Source organism: Falco biarmicus, chromosome 4 (assembly GCF_023638135.1).
Source record: "Falco biarmicus isolate bFalBia1 chromosome 4, bFalBia1.pri, whole genome shotgun sequence".
In the NCBI taxonomy this organism is placed as follows: Eukaryota; Metazoa; Chordata; class Aves; order Falconiformes; family Falconidae; genus Falco; species Falco biarmicus.
This window is the reverse complement of record NC_079291.1, coordinates 31,704,272-31,727,608: the sequence shown is the minus strand read 5'-3', so window position 1 is coordinate 31,727,608 and position 23,337 is coordinate 31,704,272. Positions and strand designations below refer to the sequence as shown.

Here is a 23,337-nt window from a genome sequence, read left to right as displayed (position 1 = left end):
GACAGATTTAGGTCTTTTGCTGTCTGTGTTTGCCATAATCATCCCATCAAACTCCAGCCCATCTTCTCATAAGAAATCTCTGTGTGGATCCGCACATACTGTCAGAGAGTCAAGATACACTGGTCTGTTGATGCAATTGATACAAATGCATGAAGTCACCAAAGGTTTTAAGCAAGAGTCCAAGTCTGATGAAATTAGGATATGCACTGCTTAATGTTATCTGTTGAGGATGGAACTTAGAGCATTATGGAATATGCTATTGATAGAGTTAGAGGCAATATGAGAAGGGAAAGACATTCATTAGTGTGTTTTTTTCTCTCTCTCCTTATTTTGGGGGGTTATAACTTCTGAGTCCTGCTCCAACCCTGCATGTTACTAAATGGCCTTAGCTTGCTACATGCAAAAATGCCACACAGAGATAAAGCATCATGGTGAAATGTTAGGTGTTAAGTGTAGGGATATGAAATTAATATTACTCACTAATTGGTCAAATTTTGTTCTTGGTGGGGCTTTTTTGTTTGTTTCTTCTTTTTTGAAAGACATGCAGTTCCCAGCTAAACACAAATGGGCCAATGTTTCTCTTCTCCCTTTAAAAATAACTCCAACCCCAATGTCAGCAAGTCGACGATAGCCCTTTGTAAAAGGTGTGTTTGTTACCAAGGAAAACAAATCCTAGAGACAAAGAATTCCAGGTTCAAATTTACAGATTTAGTGTAAAAACACCCAAACTATGTAAACCAGTTTTGTTATAACCTTTTTAGTACAATCACAGGACCCAAACAAAATGAAGGATATACAAGACCACCTTGTGCCACCAGAACTTTCTGCCTTCATTTCAAATAAAACTGACTACTAAGGGATACCCAATTGACCTGTAGGCAAAGGTCCATCCATCCCAGGATAGACCAGCATCAGCGTTCAGAGAGTATGGGAAGAAGGTGACCGCGGCATGTCCTCTGAAGGTCTGACATTCTCTGTGTTAGGGACTCGCTAATGGGGATTTGGAGAATCAAACCTCACCATCATAGCTGAGAATGATTGTTGGCTATTTCTTCCATGGATTTGTCTAAGCAATTTTTCTTAATTTAGGACTTGTGCCATCCAATATAGCTTACATCAATAAATTTCACAAATTAATAGTCATGTTGTGTGATAAAGCGCTTCATGTTCTTTAAATGCCTCAACTGTTTTTTTCCTATTGCCCCCCCAATTCTTGTTATGAGACTCAGTAAATTTTGATTCCCTGCTTTTCTTCTCCAAACAATTCATTATGTTATACTTTGATTTTACTCCTTTTCTCAACTATCTGTCCCAAGTTGAATCCTTTGAAGTTTCTGTTAATATAAATGCCATTTTTAAGCCTTGCTTATTCTTATGGCATCTCCCAGTATCTTTCTAGGTGTCCCATAACCTTAGGTGTAGGGATCAGAACTGCAGAACTGGTTAGAGGGGTGAGAGAAGGTAGACGTGTGGCACTGCTTTCCTGGTATTTAGCTAGCATAAAGCATTAATAAGCCAACCTGAGGTTCAAGGACTGTTTTTCCCATAGCCAAGCTACATCACTTACCCAAGCCTAGATTATCATAGAAACTGCTCAGTTTAATGGATGCAGTTCCAGGAACAGACCTTTCCTGACATGGCTGTGCTTCTTCAGTCATAAAGGCTAGATTCACAAGGAAAGTTTCTATACTATAGAGTATTATAGTATCTAAAAGTTAACTTGTTACTGGGCAGAATATACTCCTAATAAATACGAAATAACAAATTAATGAAAGCTTTAGTGAGTACATGCATGCACTGCATAAAACTATCAGTCCTTTTCTGGGTGTAGGAATCTATTCTGGGCTCCAAGGAAACATCTGACTGCCTCAGCTCCTATGTACTCCCTTCCTGCAGTGTCACACTGAAACTCTAAGATCATAATACAGAGGTGTTTTTCATTTTATTTCTCTGTAGATGTAGATCTAGGTCTTCACTCATTCTGTCTTTCCCACTTTTCATTCCTGCAGGAAGCAAAAAACCCCTGATTCAGCTGACCAGCTTTTGAAAGGTTTTGTGGAGGCCCTTAGATATCCTAAATACTTACAGCTGCGCTCACAGAGACTTGTAATATGGAGCAGAGCACTGGCAGAAAATCCTTTGCAAGTCTAGCCTTTGTGGCTAAATCTGCAATGTACCTGAAATTGGCTAGTCCTGAGATGTCTGAGAGCTTAGTGCACTCCTCAAGACTTGTAATGTCCACATGACCTTCATCAACAGCTGAGAAGGCAGCCTGACCCTCCAAACCCCAGCCACCTTTGCAGAGACCAATGCTGAGCCACTTGTAGCAGGGACTCCAGCATGTACAGTCTGCCAGCACTGGTTACAGAAGACCATTGTAAGGATTAAAGGGTTGCACAGAGCTCCAGCAGAGAGCTTTATACAAAAATGGAATGAGTTGTCTACATCAGTAGAATTCAGAAGACATATTATTTTTTGTTTAATTTCATCTTTTATTATCGGTCTTATGCTACGTCCCAGGTCTTGACCATTTGTTTATCTTTCTGAATAATGTAATAACCAAAAGTGCCCTGTGTATATACCACAATAGGCAGGCATACACTTTACTAAATACAGGCCACAGACTCTGTTAGCATAAAGCTATTTAGCTGACTTCAAGGAAATCCATCTGATTTACACCAACCCACAATCTGACCCATTATCCTGTAAGATATTTTTTTTTTTAAAAAAAACAACACAAACCATAGTGGGACAATAAAGTCACTACTTTTATAGCCCAGAACACTATCTGCATATTCCAATATCTTGTTTGCTTTCTTAACAGCTATGAAACACTGTGCAGATGGTTTTACTAAATTATCAACAATCATTCCAAAGTCAGTTCTGATATTCCCATCTATGGGGATATACTACCAGGGCCAAACACATCCCTTGTGCAGCTCTGTTAGCCTAACACATTTGGCCCACTGACCACAAAGTGCATTGCCTCCAATTACACTCTCTCTCTTGCTCTTATCTCAGTTTACTGACTATACTTATCTTAGTCCTTTCCTTATCTAAAACACTGCAATCTTCCAGGTCCCCTAATGCAGTTCATGATTTGACTCCTGTTGTCCTCATCTAATATTGTTGTCCCTTTCTGTGTTTTACTTTCTCTCTTCCTTTTCCTGAAGCACTCCCACAAGCACCGGGGTCTTAACAAATCACTGCTGTTTACAGAGTTTATTACTTTCCATCATTTCTTATGATTCTACTGCAGTATGTCTTTCAAGTAATTATCTCTGTGATTTACTATATTGGTCATATAACCTCCTCCTTCCTGTACTAATCAGCTCTGGATTAGCTAGCTGGTAGGGCCAGATTGCCCCTGACAGACTTTTCCCCATCTCTGTGTTCACCCAGGCACGCTGGGATCACGTGCTCCCTGGCTTTCTACATGCACTCATAGCTCCTCGCCAGCTCTTCCAGAACAGGCTCACCCCAGCCGGCCAGGCAGCAGCCTTAACTCCTTATTTCAGCAAAAGCCTCAAGCACCGACAAGCTGGCACCTCTGCAAAAACACCTCCTTTTGCCTCTATTTAGGTCACGTAGCCATATGCCACTCCCCAAGCGAGGGTTTGACTGAAAGCCACCACAGAGGGCTCTTTGAGTACACCCAAAACACTCTGTACCTGAGCTTCTATAAAGTGCCACTGTACTAACAAGCAAGCACACTGTTCACTAAAATAACATGGGTGAATAAAGAATTGGCTTAGTCTGTCTTCAAGTAGATCAGCCGGGTCCTATCACAGAGGGGAGGTGGAAACAAAACAGTGAAATCTCCTCTACTCTTCCCCTTTTTAGGGCAGCGCGAAGGAACTGCCACAGCTTGTAGTGTGGATTACACAGAAAAAGTGCTGCTCTGCACCCCAAGCATCTACCTGGTTACCTGGAGTGCGGAAAAAGTACAGAGACATTTCTTCTGAAACAGAACACATCAGAACTACTCGTGAACTAACATAAAAACCCTCCACCAAACCAACTCCAAGAGCCGTAATCACCTCTCTACCATGCAACTAAAAAGTGTGGACATGGGCAGAAATGCTCACTGAGCTTTGCAAGAGCAAAGACAGAATTACGGTTTACCAGGTATAAAAACGTTTGATTGTGACCCTGACTCAGGGCCACCTTCCTGTAACCTTTACTAACAGCAGGGAAGCACACTGAAAAAAACCCAAAATCAAACCTAAAACAAACTGCAGGCTGTGTATTTTTGAGGTCAGTCCAATGGAGTACGCAACAAGGATAATACTGCAGCAGTATTAAAGACGTGATACATTTCTAGGTCAAATAATGCTACAGTTTTGGAGAACACGCTGTATGTATACCTTCTTGGAGTTTATTTACCACTTCTTTTGGTGATGTTGTGTCATTTTCACACAAAAATAGTTCCTTGGGAAAATGTCAAAGACACTCTTCATAGGCATTTTCAGATTATTACATAAGAAGATGGCACAGATATTTCCTTCCCACAGAAATTAAATTGGTGTTCAAGAGGGAAACCACTATTTCAACCTCCTGAAGTAAAAGATGAAGTTAACTTTATCTACCTACGCAGTCACGAAAGCTGGGTGGTAAGGTACAGCACTTTGCTGGTGCATTTATGATTCTTAGGGATGACAGACATCCTGTGGGTAATCGTAGTTTTAAAATGCTATGACCCCTAGCTTCCCATCTCCCTGCCCTGCCAGAGATTACCAGTCCAGTAAGCAGAAGCAACAGGAGACGATGCACTCCGTTCCCTCTTCCGCGGAAGAACATGGAGGTTAGGGCTCCACTATCTACTGCAGATGCTCCAGTTCTCAGCCTGTATCTTAGCAAAATGCAGGGGACTTGGAGTTTCTGAGGTGCAGGCACCTGCTCCCAGCTGCTCCCTCCTTTCCCAGCAGAGTAGCCTCTGCTTTAAAAGAAGCCCAACAAACCACAAAACAAACCACACACAGCAACAACAACAAAATCCCCAATAACCAGCAAAGCAAACTGAGAAATTTATCTCCTAGGCTTTCACAGCTACATCCAAGCGGGGTATTTCAGAGTGACGATTCTTAAGAATGTAAGATACCATGTTAATTAAGACTCCTAAAACATCTTTAAAGATTATTTGGGAAAGTCCTCTGTGCTATTAATTCAAGCACTGAATAGGGCTGTTCATGGGTGCTGTTACCTCTAGTACATGAAATGAAGCTAACGGTCTTCTGAGGAGAAAGTACAGCCATTAACAATTCAAAGATTTCCTTGTAATACCCTTTGCACACACTAATCTATTACCTGCTCTTAAAAAAAAAAAGCAAACAAAAACCCCACAAACAAGGCAAAAATATTTACTAGACAATATTGTCCTGCGAAGATGAACTTGCAGCCCAAACCAGCCAGATGTCAAGGGCAGTAAAATTCTTAAGCACTACTCCCTGGGGTGCCAGGTACCAGAGAGTCCCAAAGATGGACAGATTCTGAGTAAAGGGCTCTTTAGGGGGAATAACTGTAGAAAATGATCCTTAATGTTGTTGTATCCCATTTCCCTTAGTTACCACAGCAGTCAACTGTAAGTAAGCAGGCAGATTTGGTCTGACGACATATGAAACATCAAGATTTGCACTGTAGTTGGTGTGTGGGAAGTTAAGCCTGGTGTGACCTTGGAGAAAAGGCTTAGGCTCTCTGTCATGGAAAGTCATATCCCTACAGCAGAATTTCTGTGTTGCCCTAAGCCTGTAATCTTAACCCTCTCAAATGGATTCTGAGGGGATCTGCCAAGTCCTTATCTAATTTCACCTCCGCTCAGCTACCGGTGCAACTGAGCCGTCACAGCAGAGGAAACCCGAGCACCTACAGCCACAGCCTGTGCATCCCACAGGGATGCCTCCCACATTTGCTTCAGGTTAGCACTACCCTGGGCTGCCCACTGCTCTGGCCAGCAAAAAGACACACAAGCAAACATGCACAAGCTAACTTCATTACAGCTTTTCCTGAAATCAGAGTTGAGGCCTGCGTTTTCTTCCACTTGTGACACACCTTGAAAACAATAAAAAAACCCCACCCATCCACCCAACCAAAAGAAAATATACCACCCCCACCCCAGCCCCAAACACCCCGCATTCAAATTCAGTAGGGTATTAAGATGCCCTGTGAAAACGTGCCAGCGTTTTTAGTTGGAATCAATCTTTCTCTAAATGTACATGGGCCATCCTCCTTCGTCAGTCAAATACGACACTCTGGAAATCTTAACTCCTGGCTACAACTCATATATATGTACACATTAACTGCACACGCTCCTCACTTGTTTTTGTTTGGGTGTTTTGGTTTTTTTTTTCCTAACATTTTGCAGGAAGCCATTCTAAGCACTGGGAACAGACCATCATCTCCTCTTTCAAAAGAAGAAACTTACTGCAGCGGCCTCTCCAGTCCAAATGGTTAGGAATCCAATACACAACAACCTTGCAGAAATCATCTGCCAGATTTATTATTCTACCTGAAAACCCCAAACAAACCAAAACAAAAAACAAAAAAAAGAAAGAAAAAACCCAAAGAACAAAAAAGTAGAATAAAAACAGATTTTAAATAAACTTCTTAGGTACATTTTTAAAAGGGTTAATCAGTTCAGTGAAAGACTTGTATCTTCTGCTGAGAGATCATGTAATGTTGGTCTGATTGCTTGCTTTGTTCAGTGAGTCACTACCATATACAGACATATATATATATTTCTTCTTAAATATTACACATTTGATGCACTTTTTCCTCTCCTTTTTTTTTTTTACTTTTTTTTTTTTTTTTTTTTTTTTTTTACTTTTTTGTCCAACCCCTTTCCCAAATACCCACATCCTGCCACAGGCAAGAGGCGCTCCATGCTGACATTAAAGAACCAAAACCAATCCAAGAACTTTTGATCAAAGCATGTTTCATTTGAACCTTATTTCAATGGAAACCACATTTTTAAAACAATTTCACTCAACCTTTTCCCTTTCCTTTTTGCCAATTCTGCAATTTTAGACTTCTGATTCTGGGATTACCAAAAATTTAAGTGCCATTGAGACTTACAGATGACAGGTGACATATTAAGGCATATATAAACTCCCATAAAATATGTTGTCTTATGGATCTGAGTAAACTGAATACCTACCCAATTTTTTCTATGCACCTGTGGTTTCTAGTGACCACCGTTTCTTACCTTTGATTAACTGCATATTAAAATATTCATAGCTTAACTACTTTCTTAACTGACAGGATAGAAAATTAACCCACCACCTAGGATTGTCTTTGAAATCCATCCATTATGATGAAAATTCTACTTGTTGTTTTATGTTTATGCACTCATTTTCCTCCTGCTTCTCAGGAATACAGGAAAATGAGGTACTCCATATAGCACCTATTTAAATTTCACTGGGCACAAAAAGAAATCCAGATCTTACCCCCGCTCTTTCCCTTCAAACTAGGAAATACTACATTTCAGAAAAGGTGCTCATAAATATTTAGAACTTTTAGGGTTTTGTCAGGGTTATTTTTTGTTTGTTTGTTTTACATGTAGAATAGCATGTGTGGCTTGTGTTCAAGATTACCCCTCTCAAAAAAGAAAACAATTTGGAAAAATAACAAACCCCCCCAACCCCTCAAAATTTAAATTGTCTTCTGAGCGTATCTGATCACATTTACATTTAGCGTCCACAACAAGTTGATTGGTAACATCAGTGCCAGCACTACAACGTCATACAGCGACTTCATGGTATTCCTTGACAGTTCGTCTAAGTCTCCGTTCCACTGAAAATTACAAAAGGTTCTGCAGAGCTTTCCTCAGCGAGCTGAAGCTTACTAGTCATTTGTGGATGCGCATAAAAGCTGCTTATAGCACAGCTATGGCGTAAGCTATTTTCTAAGCAATAAATGGTTCAAGTCATCTATTTTGTCCTGAAATGCTACCTGTAGTTACAGCATTGCTTATAAATGGTCATAGTAAATTCAGCATCAAAGAGAATATTACAGAAAAAGACAGCAGCAGAAGCATTAGCATTATCTAGTATTTATATATGTTATCAACATAACACAGCAGTAAAAGGTTTAAATGCATATTAATGGGTACCGTGTCTAAAAATTACTAAAGTACCTATTTAGTGTATTGGATATTTTTCTCAAGGAGTGCTTGCTGTGTCTAAACAGCATTATTAGATATGTGACTTAGTACAGTTAATTCCTATTGATTAAATAACTTATTTATGTACCAAAGGAAATGGAAGGATACAAAATGTTTTCTCCCTCCCAATCATGATCCTGTATTTAATGCTGACATGATCATCAGAAAGCCTACCACATGTAATTACTACCCTCAAATGGATCTTGAAAGGTCTAAGCCATAGCATGGGACATATATGCATAGCAACGTGGCACCAGATACAGCATGCAGCTTGCAGTCTGAAGTCTGGGATTTTGCTGCTTGGTCACTGTACTTATGGCCACTCTGTCGCCACTCTGTCATTCAGTAATTAAATAGGATTTTTTTGTAGGCCATACTGAAAGAAAAAAAAAAAAAGACAAGAAGAAAAAAAGGGAAAAACTCTTGTGAGATCTGGTTGTTTTCAGAGGCAAGGTGCAAGGTCTGCCGTGCAAGCTTCTAAATTAAATGCTGTGGTATATGCTTTCTTTCTCCTTTGTAACTGCAGAAAGACAATTAAGAATGGCAAGAAACAAATGCCCTAGGCATGCTGTGCTGATATCATCATCAAGTGGTTATTTTGCACAATAAGAATTAACTGTACTATGGATACCCAGAGAAAATGTACAATATCTTATGCTGATATGAAACAAAACAGACATGATATAGCTTTTTTTGTACTTAAAACCTGTATGTTCCCTTCCCAAACTTAAGTAAAAAGCAAACCCACCCTTTTCCTCCTGTTACACAGAATAACGTTTAGGTTCCAACCCTCCCCTTTCAAATAAAGTGCACTGTCCATGGCAGACCATAGGAGTAATGCAACAGGAAAAGCCCCTTTTAGTGTACTATTTAAAAAACAAACTGAAGTCGGTTCAGCTTTCCTCTGGGTCTTGTGAAAGAGGAGAAGCCCAAGGGAGGGGGAAAACATCCCCTTCACTGTCACTGTTGTTAATAGACATAGCCTTCGTTATAGGGGTGGGTGTTGCAGCAGCCACCGTCCTGCATGTAGACCATGCTCTCATCAAAGTGGGACAGAGGCACAGTGTCCTCCTCATTGATGTGGCGCTCCATGTCAGTCTTCAGTAAGGGACGCTGGTTGTCTGGAAAAGCCATGGAGAAAAGCGCTTCAGGGTCGCAAACAAACTTGTAGACATATCTTTCTCCAGCCACCTTAGGACAACAGAAGGGAGAAAAAGATGCAGCGTAAGGCCTCAAGGTTTTGCAAGCCCACGTTCAACAGTCTTGTGAAGAACTCACCTTTGTTACATAATTAATAATGCAATGGCAGAACTGGTAAGGCAATGACCTAGCCTAGAAAGCAGGAATCTGCAGAAGCAGACTGTGCATAACACCCTTGGTTTTGCCACATGTAATATCCAGTTGGAAGAGGGACTAGGTATTGTACTTCTAAACATTTGTTTGCAATCGTTTCCTACACTTCGCCACAAATGGAGCTGTTCTTACTGGGAAATGGAAATGTAAACAAATTGTCACAACAGTGGCAAAATAAAATGACGAAGTCCAACACTTTATGTGTGACATGGAGGAAAGAATCACATTGCACAATAGAGATCTGAATCTCCCTAAATGCAGATTGATTCATACTTACGTATAAAAGCACTTAAATTAATAGTGCATGCTGATTGTACAGGGACAGCGTAAGCAAATACGTAGGCTAATATGTACTTAGCAATTGCTCATGCAAAGCTGGGACATTTGGATTTGCTTATGGGGGGGCAACCTGTCCAAAGATCCTAATGTTTTTGCTTATTCAGAAATAGCACTGAATGTCTGCTCTTCATCTTCCTAAAAGCTAAAGAATGATAAAACCAATACAGAACTGTTGTTTTACTTAAAAAAAAAAAAAAAAGTCTATGTAGTGTCTTTTCAAGCACCTTATTTAAAAAATTTTGAACTATGTTGCACACTCATGGCTTATTAAAATTATTTTAAAATAAAGACTGGATTGTCTGCTTCTTGTAATGCCAGCTGGCAAGGCACTGGAAGTAAGTCAATGAAGGTGGCAAAAGTGTTGCAAACTTAAGTCTATTCCTATGGATGCAAAATAGTGTGAAGCACCTCCTCAAATTTTCAGCTTATTTATTCTACAAATAATGCAAATTTTTGGTTGAGGGTATATCTGCAGTAGAATTTTTTTTTTCAACAAATTCATGTCAGCTCAGACATGACTGAAGGCTGCATTCAGAAACTGGGCATTTGTATAACCCGTTTTACCATTGCCTAACTTAAAAGGGGAAAAAAATGTGCATACAAACCTTGCAGTAAAGAAACCTGCTATCAATCTACGACCACCACTAGTTTTTCAACATATACTAAATGGCAAGATAGGGTGATCCTAGGGCAAACCTGAAACATTGCTATGTCAGAAAAATAAGCATCCAAACTAGCTTTTAAAATGTGCGTTAAATACAATCTTGTAGTTAATAAGTAGTAGTTTAAGAGGCAGCAAGCTAGCTGTTGATAGTATTTCTAAATTTTCCCTTCTAAATGGATGTGTGGGTTGGGCAGCATTACCAGCCTTATAGAATTCCCATTCTCACCTTTTCAACTTATTTCACTCTGATACTTACTGTTGCCTCCATGCTGCCTTTGAACGGTGCTGCCACAACTGACTATGCAGCTAAGCTGTAACCTGCAACCAGCAACTCCTCTGCCTGAAGCACCACCCAGCAAAATCAAGCACTTCTGCTTCTCCCGGACCAGACCCAATCTACAGTCCACAAAGACTCAATGCACAGTTACATGACACACAGAAATGGATGAGGCACTGTGCTACTCAAGTACCGTGAGCCTATGCTAGCCCAGACTGTTGTCCAAGTTGACTCCTGGATAGTGAAAAGAAGAGAGCACTACAACGATGCCATAATCAAAGCAAGAGAACTTGTTAACAGGCAGCTCTAAACCGAGACTTCACAAAATCTACCAGAAAAGTTGTCCAGTAACTTGAGCCAAGAGCATTGTTTCCATTCATGGAACTGGCAAAAGGCAGGTTTAAACATATTAGTCACCACAGGTCACAAAACTAATGTGAAAAGATATGGAACAAGTTTTACAGCACAAGGTGTTCGTTATGATCTTTGACCACACCTGCCAGTTTTGTAGATGCAGCAGACAGCTCTCTCCTGTTGATTTCTCAGTCTATCTACATAGTACTGCCCAGCAAGACTTAAAAACATACATTTAAATCAGCAAGACACAGTAGAAGGATGGGCTGAATACTGTCAGCAAGACCAGGCTGTTATATATAAATTATTTTTAAATGTTTCTCATAATTCAGCCTATTATAAATTATTAAATTCCACTTAAAATCGTATTACAACACCACTATTGGTAAAATATTAAAGTATTTGGTATGTTAATAGGTATCGTTTTTCTCCCCTGTTGTGTACTTACCAAAGAAGCCAAGCGCTGCGCAGCTAATTTAGATCTACAAAACATTATTCATACTGTACTCTGTTTGCCTTTCCCAGGTACCAGGAAACTCTTTTGGATATTTTTGAATGTTACCTCTTTCCTTACAATGATGACATGCATTGTGTGAACTAATACCACAGGTATTTTTTTACACAGAAAAAAGTATCTTGATGCATATGCTGGACAGGGTAGGTGAAAAAGCTTAGTGTTTGCCTAAGTAGATGAAAAACCTACTTAAGCAATAGAGTTACAAGTACTCCTTGCAATACACTAGTGAAATCTAATACAAAACTAGCTACTCACCTTTTGCATGATTCCCTTTTCATAGTAATAGCGAAGTGATCGGCTAAGTTTATCATAGTTCATAGCTGGCCTATTTTTCTGAATCCCCCAGCGACGTGCCACCTGCCACAAAAATGGATTAGCATTGATTTGTTAAATGCACTTAACAAGCAGATCTTATCATCAGATACTTTATTTGGGGATGGAAGAGAGGGAACCCTGCAGGTGCAATTAATAAACAAGAGAAAATGTTGCCATGACCTGAATTTCCCATGTACTACTATGACTTTTAATTGGACACACAGTCATCCATTAAATTTGAAGCAGACTTAATTATTTAAAAATGCAGTGGAGGGTTAAGGTGTTTTTTTTCTTTCTTCGTTTTTTACTACAGGAAAATAAAGCATACAAAAAGATGACTAATACAGACTGTACTTGGAAAGACAGCAACGCTGAGATTATTAGGAGGTACAAGTCAGAAGACAACTCCCAGACTTAAATATCACTTCAGCAAAGAAAAGGAATTATCAGAGGAGGCCAGGTAATTGTTTGGAAGAACTATATGGTAGTATGAAGAATGGGACAGAAAGTTCATGGTTGCAGTTGTATAATCTGCCTTAAAAAATAGTAATAAAAAGGGGAGTTGCAAGCAACTGGTGAAGCTATTCCATAGGTAACAATATGCCTTCTGCTCTGACTTACAATTTCTACTTGCCTTTACGCTTCCCGTTTTATTGCCAAAGGTAGTACTGGATAAAGAGACCTTTTGTTTAAAGAGCTTAACTGCTTATTCCCCACCTGAAATTATAATCAACTGTTGGTGACATTTCAATTACTGGCTGTACAAATGACTATCATGTCACCAGAGGGAAAAAACCTCAGAGCTTATGAACTCTTTAAAGCACATTTCATAAAAATGTTTGAGGTGCATATGCATACAGCTCTGGAAAAGAGAGTAGCCGAGCAGCTTCTCTGCAGAGTGCTCTATGAAACTTTCCCATAGGTGTCTGGAGCCTTTTGATTAAAACCATAGATGACACGCAGCACTGAGAATTGAAGGGGACTAAGTACCAACAGCAAAATCCACTACTTTGATCTCCATCTGGACAATAATTTTTAAGATTTATTTTGAAGGCATTATTTCCTTTCAGTGGTGCAGCTTTACAGGCTTATGTACATTATCATGGCTCTCTAACTTCAGCTGTTTTATAGGTGTATTGAAACATACCTCCAATCATGTAAATTTATTCCAGCTGTAGATCTGGCCTAATGTGTAACCTCGATTCACCTATTTATCTTCGTAACACATGCTCACATCACTCTTTGTTCATTCTTGCCAAGTTTTTTTCTGCATTAATTATTGTCCTAAAAGTCCCCAAGATAACAGGGTTGCGTAACAAATAAATACACAACAGAGATAACAACCAAATAATGGTTGACAATATGCTATATTGTGTAGTATTTTGACATTCCTAAATAAGCAAGCAGCTCCAGAAGAAGTCTTGTTAAGCGAGTCTTCCTGTCCCTGAACTGCACAGGACTTACCAAGTCTTGCTCCGTTGAAGGGATTTAGGCTTCTAGCCTTCCATCCCACCTTCCTGCTTAAGGTTACGGTCCCTCTAACAAGGCAGCATCAATGAGCCTATGCCCAATTCTTAGCTTTGACAGTTCACAGTTACCTACTTTCTGAATGAACTATGGTGCTCAAGGAACTGATATACGTACATTTTTGTTGTCACCCTTTCTACAAGGGCATAAAGCTCCAGAAAGAGATGGGATCTGAAAGTCATGCCATTGACATCCTAATCTGCCACAGCTGAACCAACAAGCTCTCTGACTTCAGTTTAAACTTGGCAACCAACGGAAGTGTGCAATTTCCCATAGGCTATTCTTATTTTAATCGCCAGTTTATGTCAGACCCATGACATTAGTATGAAAACAACTTAGGCTCCTCTGTACTTCCTAAGAGCACACAGGAGCAAGGTAAGTTTTCAGTAGCCTACCTCCTTCAGATCTTGGATGCAGTGTTGCTCAAAAACATAAAGCAACTGCTACAAATTCAGACAAGCAGATGATCTGGTTAAGTTAAATCAGAAAATCCAGTTCTTCAGGGAATTACTCAGTAAGGAAAACTTTAGGGTTTTGTTTTGCTACTTTCCCTTCCTCAGCTAATAAAATCTATAAAGTTTTTGCACCATCTGCTGGAAAGTATTTTTCAATTTCTTCAATTCTGAAAAACTTTGGGCATTCTTTAAAGACAAAACAAGAGGGTAAAAAAACCCACCGAGACTGGAGCAGTGGGAAAAATTAGATACCTCATTCATCAAAATCAAACAAGCCTTTCCAGAGATTTCACTCAGCTCTAGGCTAGATAACACAACTAAGAAGTCCATGTAGCTTGCTGAATCATCAGGCTTGCCAGCAAAGTTTTGGTATCAAGTCCACTAAGACTGTTCTGTGGTCAAATCCTCAGATGCACAATACCAGGATCTGCCACGGTGACTATCAGTAGTAGAGGTAATGCTTGGACAAAGAAGAACCAGCGCACAAATCCTTGAAGCAACCCGTCCCCCAGCCAGACCACGTCAGGAAGGAAAGGGACATCAGTCCTGTCACCATCCCCAAATACTCTGCCATCCCCTTTGGGCTGCTGGCAGACGATGTAACTTAAATGCAAGAAAGCTTTCAGATTGCTTATGCCAGCAGATGGATGGCGAACAGCAGAAATAGCTGGTGGAACGCAGAGGCAGCCTTACACCCCCGAGTCTTCCTACTCAGCCCTAACTCAACTCAGTGGGGACCCTGAGGGAAAATTTGCTGCAGTCTCCTCTATTACCCAAACCTGTCCAAGGGGCAAAAATTAAACAAGAATAATACTGCTTTTTGACAACCTAATCAAATCACCCACATCAGTATTACAATAAAATTCACGCACACCAGATTTTCCCAACAGCTTCCATGGCTGTTTAGAACACACGATAGATTATATAATGTTACCTAGTCCAAAAAAAGTTTACATAATAAAACATTCAATTTATTCCTGTTTATCACACAAGTGAACCAAGTTATGCTTCAGCAAACATTCATGAATACAAGTAATTTTATCTACCCCATGAGTCCTTCAAGGTTCATGAGAGCTGTGCACATGCATGAGTGTTTGCAAACCTAGGATCTAAGTGTGCACTAAACAATCTAATGATACAGATAAGCAGGAAGACTCTGAAGAAGACTAAAAAGTAGGGGAGTTGTATCATTTTGATGGGATTTTATGGCTTAACAACCTTAATCTCCTCCCCTGCCACCTGTCAGACTTGGGGTCTTTAGCTCTACAGCCTAAAAGTTCCAAGTTCCCACATCTTCATGCTGAAAAATATTTGGTATTGAAAGAATATTCAGGGAAAAGTTTTCAAAGGATTTTGGAACACACCTCTATTCATGAAGTCGTTCTGAAAAATCCAGGCCCCACAATTAATGCAGACTATTTTGTAATTCTAGTACTTGCAGTATTTTTATTATTTTGTGGGACCAGGAATCAAGTCTATGCTTAACCACACCTCTATCCTAACTGAAGCACTTCCCTTGCCAGTCCTTTCTGTCACCCTCCTAAAGGGCTACTGAAGCAAAATACTGAAGGAAAACAAGGCCTAAGTCCAAAGGAACACTATTAAATTTGCAGGACAGGGCAGTAAATGTCAGGGCATGCTGCCTGTCTAACCCACCTCCTCTGGTTCAATCAGCTTGAATTCCATGCCTCGGCCAGTCCATGCTATGAAGTGAGAGTTTGACGGGTCATCAAGAAGAGCTACCAAGAACTGCCACAGCTGAAGCGAGCCTCGCCGTTGATACGTGGGTCCCTCACGGTACATGCCTGGCTCCTGTTTGACGTCACCTGCACAGAATAGTGACAATGTTAGATGAGCAGTGCGTAAACAGCATCATCACTTAGTTTGTTAGATTAACCACGAAAGCAATCATTAGGGCTAATAAAACAGAGAGAAAGAACTGTTACTACCCAGCGACCCACAAATGCAACATTCCCCTGAATGCTGTTAATTGCAAACACTCTTACAATAACATATTAATATACTAAAGAAGTACCTAAATTCAGTCATAATTTATGGAAGCCTCTCTAACCCTATCCCCCTTTACTTCTGATCCATGCAAATCTCGCTTGCAAACCATTTTTTAATATCCTCCATTTGCAAGAGCATGAACTATTTTTGTAAGCAACTCTGATGCCTGGAGAACTGCATTTGTGTACTATACTTCGCACAAGCCCCAGTTTTGGAAATGTAATGTACGCTTCATAAAGCTGCAAAACCCTATTGAGTGAAACTTCTTTTGCATGCAAATGCTTCTAAGGAAAATTTGACAAAGTATTTGACTTGGACTTAAACAGCATGTGCTTTATGTATAGGTATGCAAATCCTGCAGATACGCAAGTTCCTCTGTGGCATACTGGACTTGCATATAATCACATATTACTTTTATTCATATCTACATACAGGATTAGTATTCCCCCTGAAAAGCAGTAAGTTAATTTTTCTAAAATTTCAAGTCCAGAGGAAGCTTCTAAAAAACAACAATAATAAATAATAATATTCTGCTAGCTGTTCCACAAACTGCCAATGAAAAAAACATCTTGCTATACCCATACTGTGTCTCTGTTGTTTTTAAATTATATTCATACTAAACAACGCATGCAAACAACAACAGCTGAGAGGTCTGATGCTGAAGCAGAGAGTATTTCTTTCTCCACACTATGACAGCCATCCTTAATATGCTGGTAAAATTCCTCATTTCAACTACCAGAACAGCAATACCCTCCAATAAGCAGCATGACCTGTTAAGTATGGAAAGCCAGGACTTTACATTCAACCACAACATTAGGATGCTCTGATTGCCATTACAGAACGGCTCTGTGTAGTGAAAGTAAGAATAATAATATTAAAAATGGAGCATTTCCTTTTGTAATCAGGAAAGAAAATTGAGTCAATAGCTGTGGAAAACAAATAAATCAACACAAGGCTTTTTAGTTTATGTGAGGTTCAAGTTCCAGTCCTGAAAGGCCTTCTTTTTCAAGGACAGGATTTTTCTTTTAATGATAGCTGAGCAATGTGCAAATACCAAGTACAGTATTAGAGAGGATCAAATTCTTCGCCTGTGCCGATCTTCGATTTCAAATGAAGCAGCTGAGAATCTACTTCTGAAACATCAAGACTAGTCCTGGTCTTACTCCACTTTTGCTTTACTGACCAAAACATGATGACACATCTGCTATTTTTTCCTCAAAAGTCATCATGCTAGCAGTATAAACCCACCTATTTGTATCACAACATCAATCTTCTAGAGTACAAGGTGTTCTCTGAATGGACAGTCATAGAAGATAGCAACAGACTGCAACACAAATATTTCCAAACATTTATTTCTTTTACTTTATTTGTGTTTCTTCTCCATTTTCAATTCCTTCCCTGTACATAACCCAAACAAACAAAAAGGATTTTCAAGAAAGACACAGACAATCCCTACTCCTGAAGAGTTTTAACTTCTTCAGTACAGGGTCTGACCTATTCCAAGAAATGTAAATATGAATTTGCTGGTGGTACTGAAAACAGATCAGGTCCACAGTCATTTTGAGGGAAGAAAAAGCCCTGACATAATGTGCTTTGAAAAAAAGGGGGGAGTGGGGTGGGGTGGGGTGGGTGGGTTAGTGTACATTCCAAAGCTGGGCATAAAGTAGACTTTAAATAAATCACCCTTTCAGTGAACATGCCAATCCAGTGACAATGCAATACTGGACTGAGCAATCTTCGGTTACATCTATCATTATTTAAAATACTCTTATTTATTTCTTCCTATTCCTTACCAACTCTGAAATGCACATAATACTTCCATTAGGAATGTGTAATACTTTGTCTTACTTTCATTTTAGAGTTTCCCATTTTTCAGCAAACGCAACAAATGATGTGAGGCGTGCAGCAGTTTTATAATCCATGCAAGTGATTCTCAGGGGAGAACAAACAAGAGAAAAAACCTCAAGAGTTCTCCAGCTCTACTTTTAGCTATGGTCAGAAAGCTGTTCACAAGTTTATCAGAAATTATCTACTCTTTCCTGCTAAAATAAATAAAGCTGGAAATACATACACTAACACAGAGAAGCCACTCTAGGAAACGTAAGTAATTGGTGTCCAAATTACTTCCCAAAGTTGCAGGCTATACAGAGTCACTAGCGAGAAATACTGAGTCCATCTACTTTGTCTATAATGAAATAAATCTGATATAAACTGGCTTACACCAGGAAACTGATTTTACATCAGAGTAACTGAGGATAATTTGGGTCATTTATTATAATTGACCTCAGAATCCCTCTTGAAAAAAATCTGTTGTAATGGGTAGTGTTGTGAAAAGATCATTGATTTATCAATCCCACTGAAAAATAAACCACTAGTAAAATGTTTAACCTAGTGCAAATACATTGACACAAACACAAAAATGCCCTATACACTCACTCCCCACTATTCATCACTTCACAGACAGCGAGACAAGAGGCTTAATCCTCAGTAAAACCAAAGCTGCTGCTTTCTCCACCGTTTTGTTAATTATAAGAAGAGCTTTTCATTAAATCTGAAACAAGCAGTGGTATGTGATCATCAGTGCAATGGAAATCCTCCTATTACTTCTCAACAGTACAGGAACTGAGCTCCTCTGCCACAGCTCTGGATACAGCATCTTTCACTGGCAAAAGTTGAACGACATCCTATTGAAGACGAGACTTTGGTTTCAAGAGGCAAAGGTCAGCTTTGGTTGGGCGCACCGCAAATGGTGTGTTAAGGAATCCTAAATTGGAACGTTACCAAGCTTTTTTGATCAGCAACGGAGAAAAGTCCCTCATCTCTTCCTTTTTCATCTCCCCACACAAGAAAAAGAAAGATGTGTCATACATACCGTCAAACTTCTCTGGAACAACGCAAGTGTCATCATAAAACTGCCTAGGTCCCTTTTCATACATACAGCCTGTAAGTTAAAAAGAGAGAGGAGAGGTGTTTATATAAAAGATGCATGGAGAAAGAAGAGATCATAGGCTTAATGCCAGAGGGAACACTAAGTCATAGAGGAATCAGATTAATATCCCACATCCTTTACACACCGCCCAATCACAACATTTTGGCCTCAGTACAGGGGTGTTTAATTAATGTGTGCATTCCCAAAAGACTGTTAATCTCCACCTGCAAAAATGAAAACGCACCCATTTTTCTCTATGATTTATTCCAAAATGTTTGTCTCATTTCCTGTTTGAACTAGCATGGCTTTGACTTTTAACCATTAGTTCCTGCAGGTCTTCTCCCTCTGAGACTAAAAAAGTCCTGCCCGTTTTTCCTCCTCACACTCACAGAAGCCCTTCACCTGATGTTTCCTCCAATTAAGATCATACTGTAGAATTTAATTTTTGTGGTTAAAAGACATTCTCTGCAGTCCTGCATTCTTTCTAGCACTCTCTTCTATACACACTCCCTACTTTTCAGTATTATTTTAATGTTTTGCTTAATCAGAACTGTACTGCATTGCCAGTATCGGCCTCACCAGTGCTTCTTAGCGAGACACAGGATCTCCTCCTCTCCTGCCTCCCTGTGACCCTCCTTTTGACTGTACAAATATTACAGAAGGTCTTTTTGCCATACAGTTGCAATGTTTGGTTGGGCTGGTTTCCCACTGTGAATCTGAAGAGGAGGAGGGCCCATCTCAAAAATCATTTTTTCCAACAAACTCTTTCCCGGTTCCATAGGCCTCGTCTACATTCAGCATATTAAAACCTCATCTGGTTTCACGTGCCCAGATTACCACACAATTCAAGTTGCTCTGTGTGACTGACCTGTCCTGCCTGTTATTTACCACTCTGCCTATCTTTATGCCATAAAGTTATCTATTAACTTCATCCTGTATCTTTAATGAAAATACTGAATAGCAACACTCCTGACATCAATTCTTGCAGAAATATAATAGAAACAATCTATTCAGAGATGACTGCCCAGTGACAGCCACTTTTAGATCTGTCAGTTGGCCAGGTCTTAATGTATTTAATGTGTACTTCATTGACACTACTTTGTGCTAACTTCTTAATCAGAATCTAATGCAGCAGCAAACTGAACATCATAAAAAGCCTAACTATATGACACAAGTACCTTTATCAAGCAAACTTTTAATCTCAGCAAAGAATAGAATCAGATTTGACATGACCTTTACTCCACAAAACCATGTTGACTGAATTCCAAATACAGAAAACAAGTATTTATAGAACATCACTTCTTTTCCTACATAATTCGTAACAATTTTACCACCTCACAAGTACTTACAAGTACATAACATGGCTCAGATTGTTTTTTCCCTATCTGTACTGTGATTAAACCTCAAATCTGTTGACCTTAACCCTCCCTGCTGATCGTGGATTTTTCTCCGATGGCTTTCACCTCCCTTGACAAGTTTTTTATACTTCATATAATTTCATATACCAAGACTGTTATAAATTTCCATTTCCTGTTTCACCCTCCTTGTGAAACTCTACCTTCCATTTCTATTTTCTAAATTTATTCCACCCCTTGAAGCACTTGGCCTTTTAGCCAGATTTGTTATCTTTCTAGTTGTTTCTTTTTACTAGTGAATGAAGTCTTACTAGAGGACTCCAATTCACACATCTGTCTGAATTTTCATCAATTTCAAAAACAACTTCCCTCACATTTGTGAAGTTTGTCCCTTGGAAGAAAAACAAATAAACTCTAATCAAACAAACAAAAAATCACATATTGACAAGAAAGATACACCCAAGCAGGAGTGCATGGTACAACCTCTCTTCCAACATTCATTTTTATTTTGTTCTGTTGGCCTTCTTATTTTTAATACATACAAACTACTTTTACTCAGAATTACTAATTTTGACAATGATCTAAGTTTTGCCCTACTGAGGTCACTGGGAGTTTTGGTACATATCACACGGCTGTAGAATTTGGGGTTAAGCAGCATCAACACATTGCAAAATTTTTAACAACAGCAAAAGCCAAAACCCTTCACTGAATTTAAAATATAAAATGGATTACTTAACAGTTAACTGAGCCTGTCACACAAATAACCTGGAAAAATATCACTTAAACAGAATGGTGAAATGGATAAATTTTTAAGCGTCTCTTCCTTTCAACTGCTAGAGGCCTTGAAAAGCACAATGAGTAAATTCATAACATTGCTTCTATCCTGACCAACCTGTAGCACTAAAAGAAGCTACCAAAAAAAAAAAAAAAAAAAAAATCAGTGCATCAGAAACTTGAGACTAGGAAGGGAAAGATGATGCAAGTCTTCCCAGCAGCAGAATTAAACCAGTGAACCCCAAAACCCTCCAGGCTTTTTAATTTTCCACATTCCTCTCGTACAAAAGTGATACATAATAGAAAACTTAACTTCTGTTCTGTTTGGGTGAGCCAGGAAGCCTTCTTGCCTCATGTAAATGGAATGGCAGCTAGGCACTTCTGAAAGGAGAAGACGACAATGCTAATCAAAAGGTTGTCTGGAATTAAAAGTGTGCAGGTTATCAATGAGACAGGCTGCAGGCAGAAGAGCAACAAAAAAGGATGCAAGTTACAGCGAGGGGGAACCTGTCAACACAGAGTCAGCACTTCAGAGCAGCATGCACAAGGCATGGCAGAGGAGAAAATCACATGAGGATCAAAGATCCCATCTCACATAGGCACCTGAAGTAAAACCCTTATTGTAATTAATTTTGCTAAAAGCTGACTTCCATGACAATTACACTTTAGACTATTCACAGACCAAAAAGTCCACACAAGACAGTACGAGCATTTTAAACCCTGTGATTGTACTTCTATCTTTGTAACTAATTTGACATCAACTGCACAGAAAAGCATGCCGTCACACTGGAGATTTATAAACGCTGCAGTAACACAAGGAATGTCAAAATGAATTTAGAGTAGGATATTGCTTTTTAGACTCTAGTTAAGGATTTGAAGGGTTAATGAAATTTTCTGTAATTGCTAAGCATTTAATCTAGGAATTAAGATGCGTCAATTTCACCCTCCACTGGTACATCCTTAAACAAAAAGACACCACTTCCCCCCAAAAATTACTGCGTATATTCTAAGTAATACAGATATTTATTTGCTTTTCCCCACCTCTACTCAAATCTGTAAGAAGAATGAGGAAAACCAAACAGAACTAATGAAAATGGTGTTCTTTAAAGGTCTTTCTATTTTTTTCCTCATGCCTTGCACTGTCCTCAAGTAACCACATCCTGTGCACTGGGACTTGCAAACAGAAATAGACCATAAATGTTTGCCCTTCTAAACCATGTTTAACCCACTTCTTGGGTATCAAAAGTCTTGCTTAACAAAGTCTGTTTGATCTTGTGATAAACTCCTACCCCAAGCTATGCAATCTGTTACCAGTAACTTGTAACTCTTTAAGAGATGCCAACGGAGGTTGAAAGACCAGACATTATTTTTCAACAACTCTTTCAGACTGTTACAGACAGAAATTCCAAATTTCACTGTTCTCCGACTAGTGATGAGTATCAAAGACTTGGCAGGATAAGAAAATGAGGTTTTACACTGACTTCACAGAACAAGTGAAACACAGGGCAGTAAGTTTCCTGTAACAGTCCACTGTCTCTCTTGCACATCCGTGCCTAGTGCCTAACTCTTCATCACCTCCACTCTCACTGAAACACTCATTGCCGTCCCCTCAGGCCTGCACAATCTCTAACCTCTCAGGCAGCTGTTCTGATCAAAGATACGAATCAGTGATTCAGCGATCACCTGAGTCAAGTATAGCTCTATGGACCAGAAGTCAAGGCTGCAAGTAGTGGCTCACCTGCAAGGAATCATTCATGTTAACAAGTAGATTGAATTTTAAGAAGAATGGAAAAATCTACGTAAAAAAGGAGGAAGTTGTAAAACTGAAACAGATGCTATTTTCTATTTTAGGTAAAAATTCACTAGTATTGGCAGCAAAACCATTTTTGACTCATGAACTCCACTCTTGCAAAGTGATACAGCAGAGTGTACAGAATAAAGAATTATGCACACATCCCAGAAATTGTGTTCTTAGCCAATTTGGGGTTTCATCTCCCATGCTCCTAAGTCAATTATAATTAACATCTGGAGTCTTTTTAAGGCAAGCATTGTTTGTACCAACATTACTTAATCTTCTGGTTAGCTTGTGCTTAAACAGTCCACAGAGGACTGAAGAATACAGCAAGGAAGAGTTTATTTCTCGTAAAGTAACTAGAGTCTTGTTATCCTAAAGTGCTATCAGTTAATTTATGACTATCAGAGTGGGTCAGACTCTAATCAAATTGTAGAAACATTTCCAAAGTGATTATTCAATCAAATGACTAACATGGTTAATTAGGAGCCATAAACATTGCTCTGAAGTTCATCAAA

At 39.3% G+C, this 23,337-nt stretch overlaps 1 protein-coding gene across 4 annotated transcripts in view; it reads right to left on the bottom strand.

Annotated features, from left to right (window-relative positions):
- Positions 1 to 6,471: 6,471 nt before the first annotated feature.
- The window catches only part of ETV1 (ETS variant transcription factor 1), a 67,158-nt gene continuing 50,292 nt past the window's right edge, over positions 6,472 to 23,337 (bottom strand). For 3 of the 4 annotated variants that reach the window (XM_056336909.1, XM_056336910.1, XM_056336912.1), the window contains 5 exons: positions 21,342 to 21,408; positions 18,842 to 18,912; positions 15,616 to 15,785; positions 11,918 to 12,019; positions 6,472 to 9,349 (listed from right to left, as the gene is read on the bottom strand). In XM_056336909.1, coding sequence (XP_056192884.1) covers positions 9,128 to 9,349; positions 11,918 to 12,019; positions 15,616 to 15,785; positions 18,842 to 18,912; positions 21,342 to 21,408 — 632 coding nt within the window. In that variant the 3' untranslated portion in view covers positions 6,472 to 9,127. The remainder of the gene's footprint in view (positions 9,350 to 11,917; positions 12,020 to 15,615; positions 15,786 to 18,841; positions 18,913 to 21,341; positions 21,409 to 23,337) is intronic. The other variant, XM_056336911.1, reaches the window with a different exon arrangement.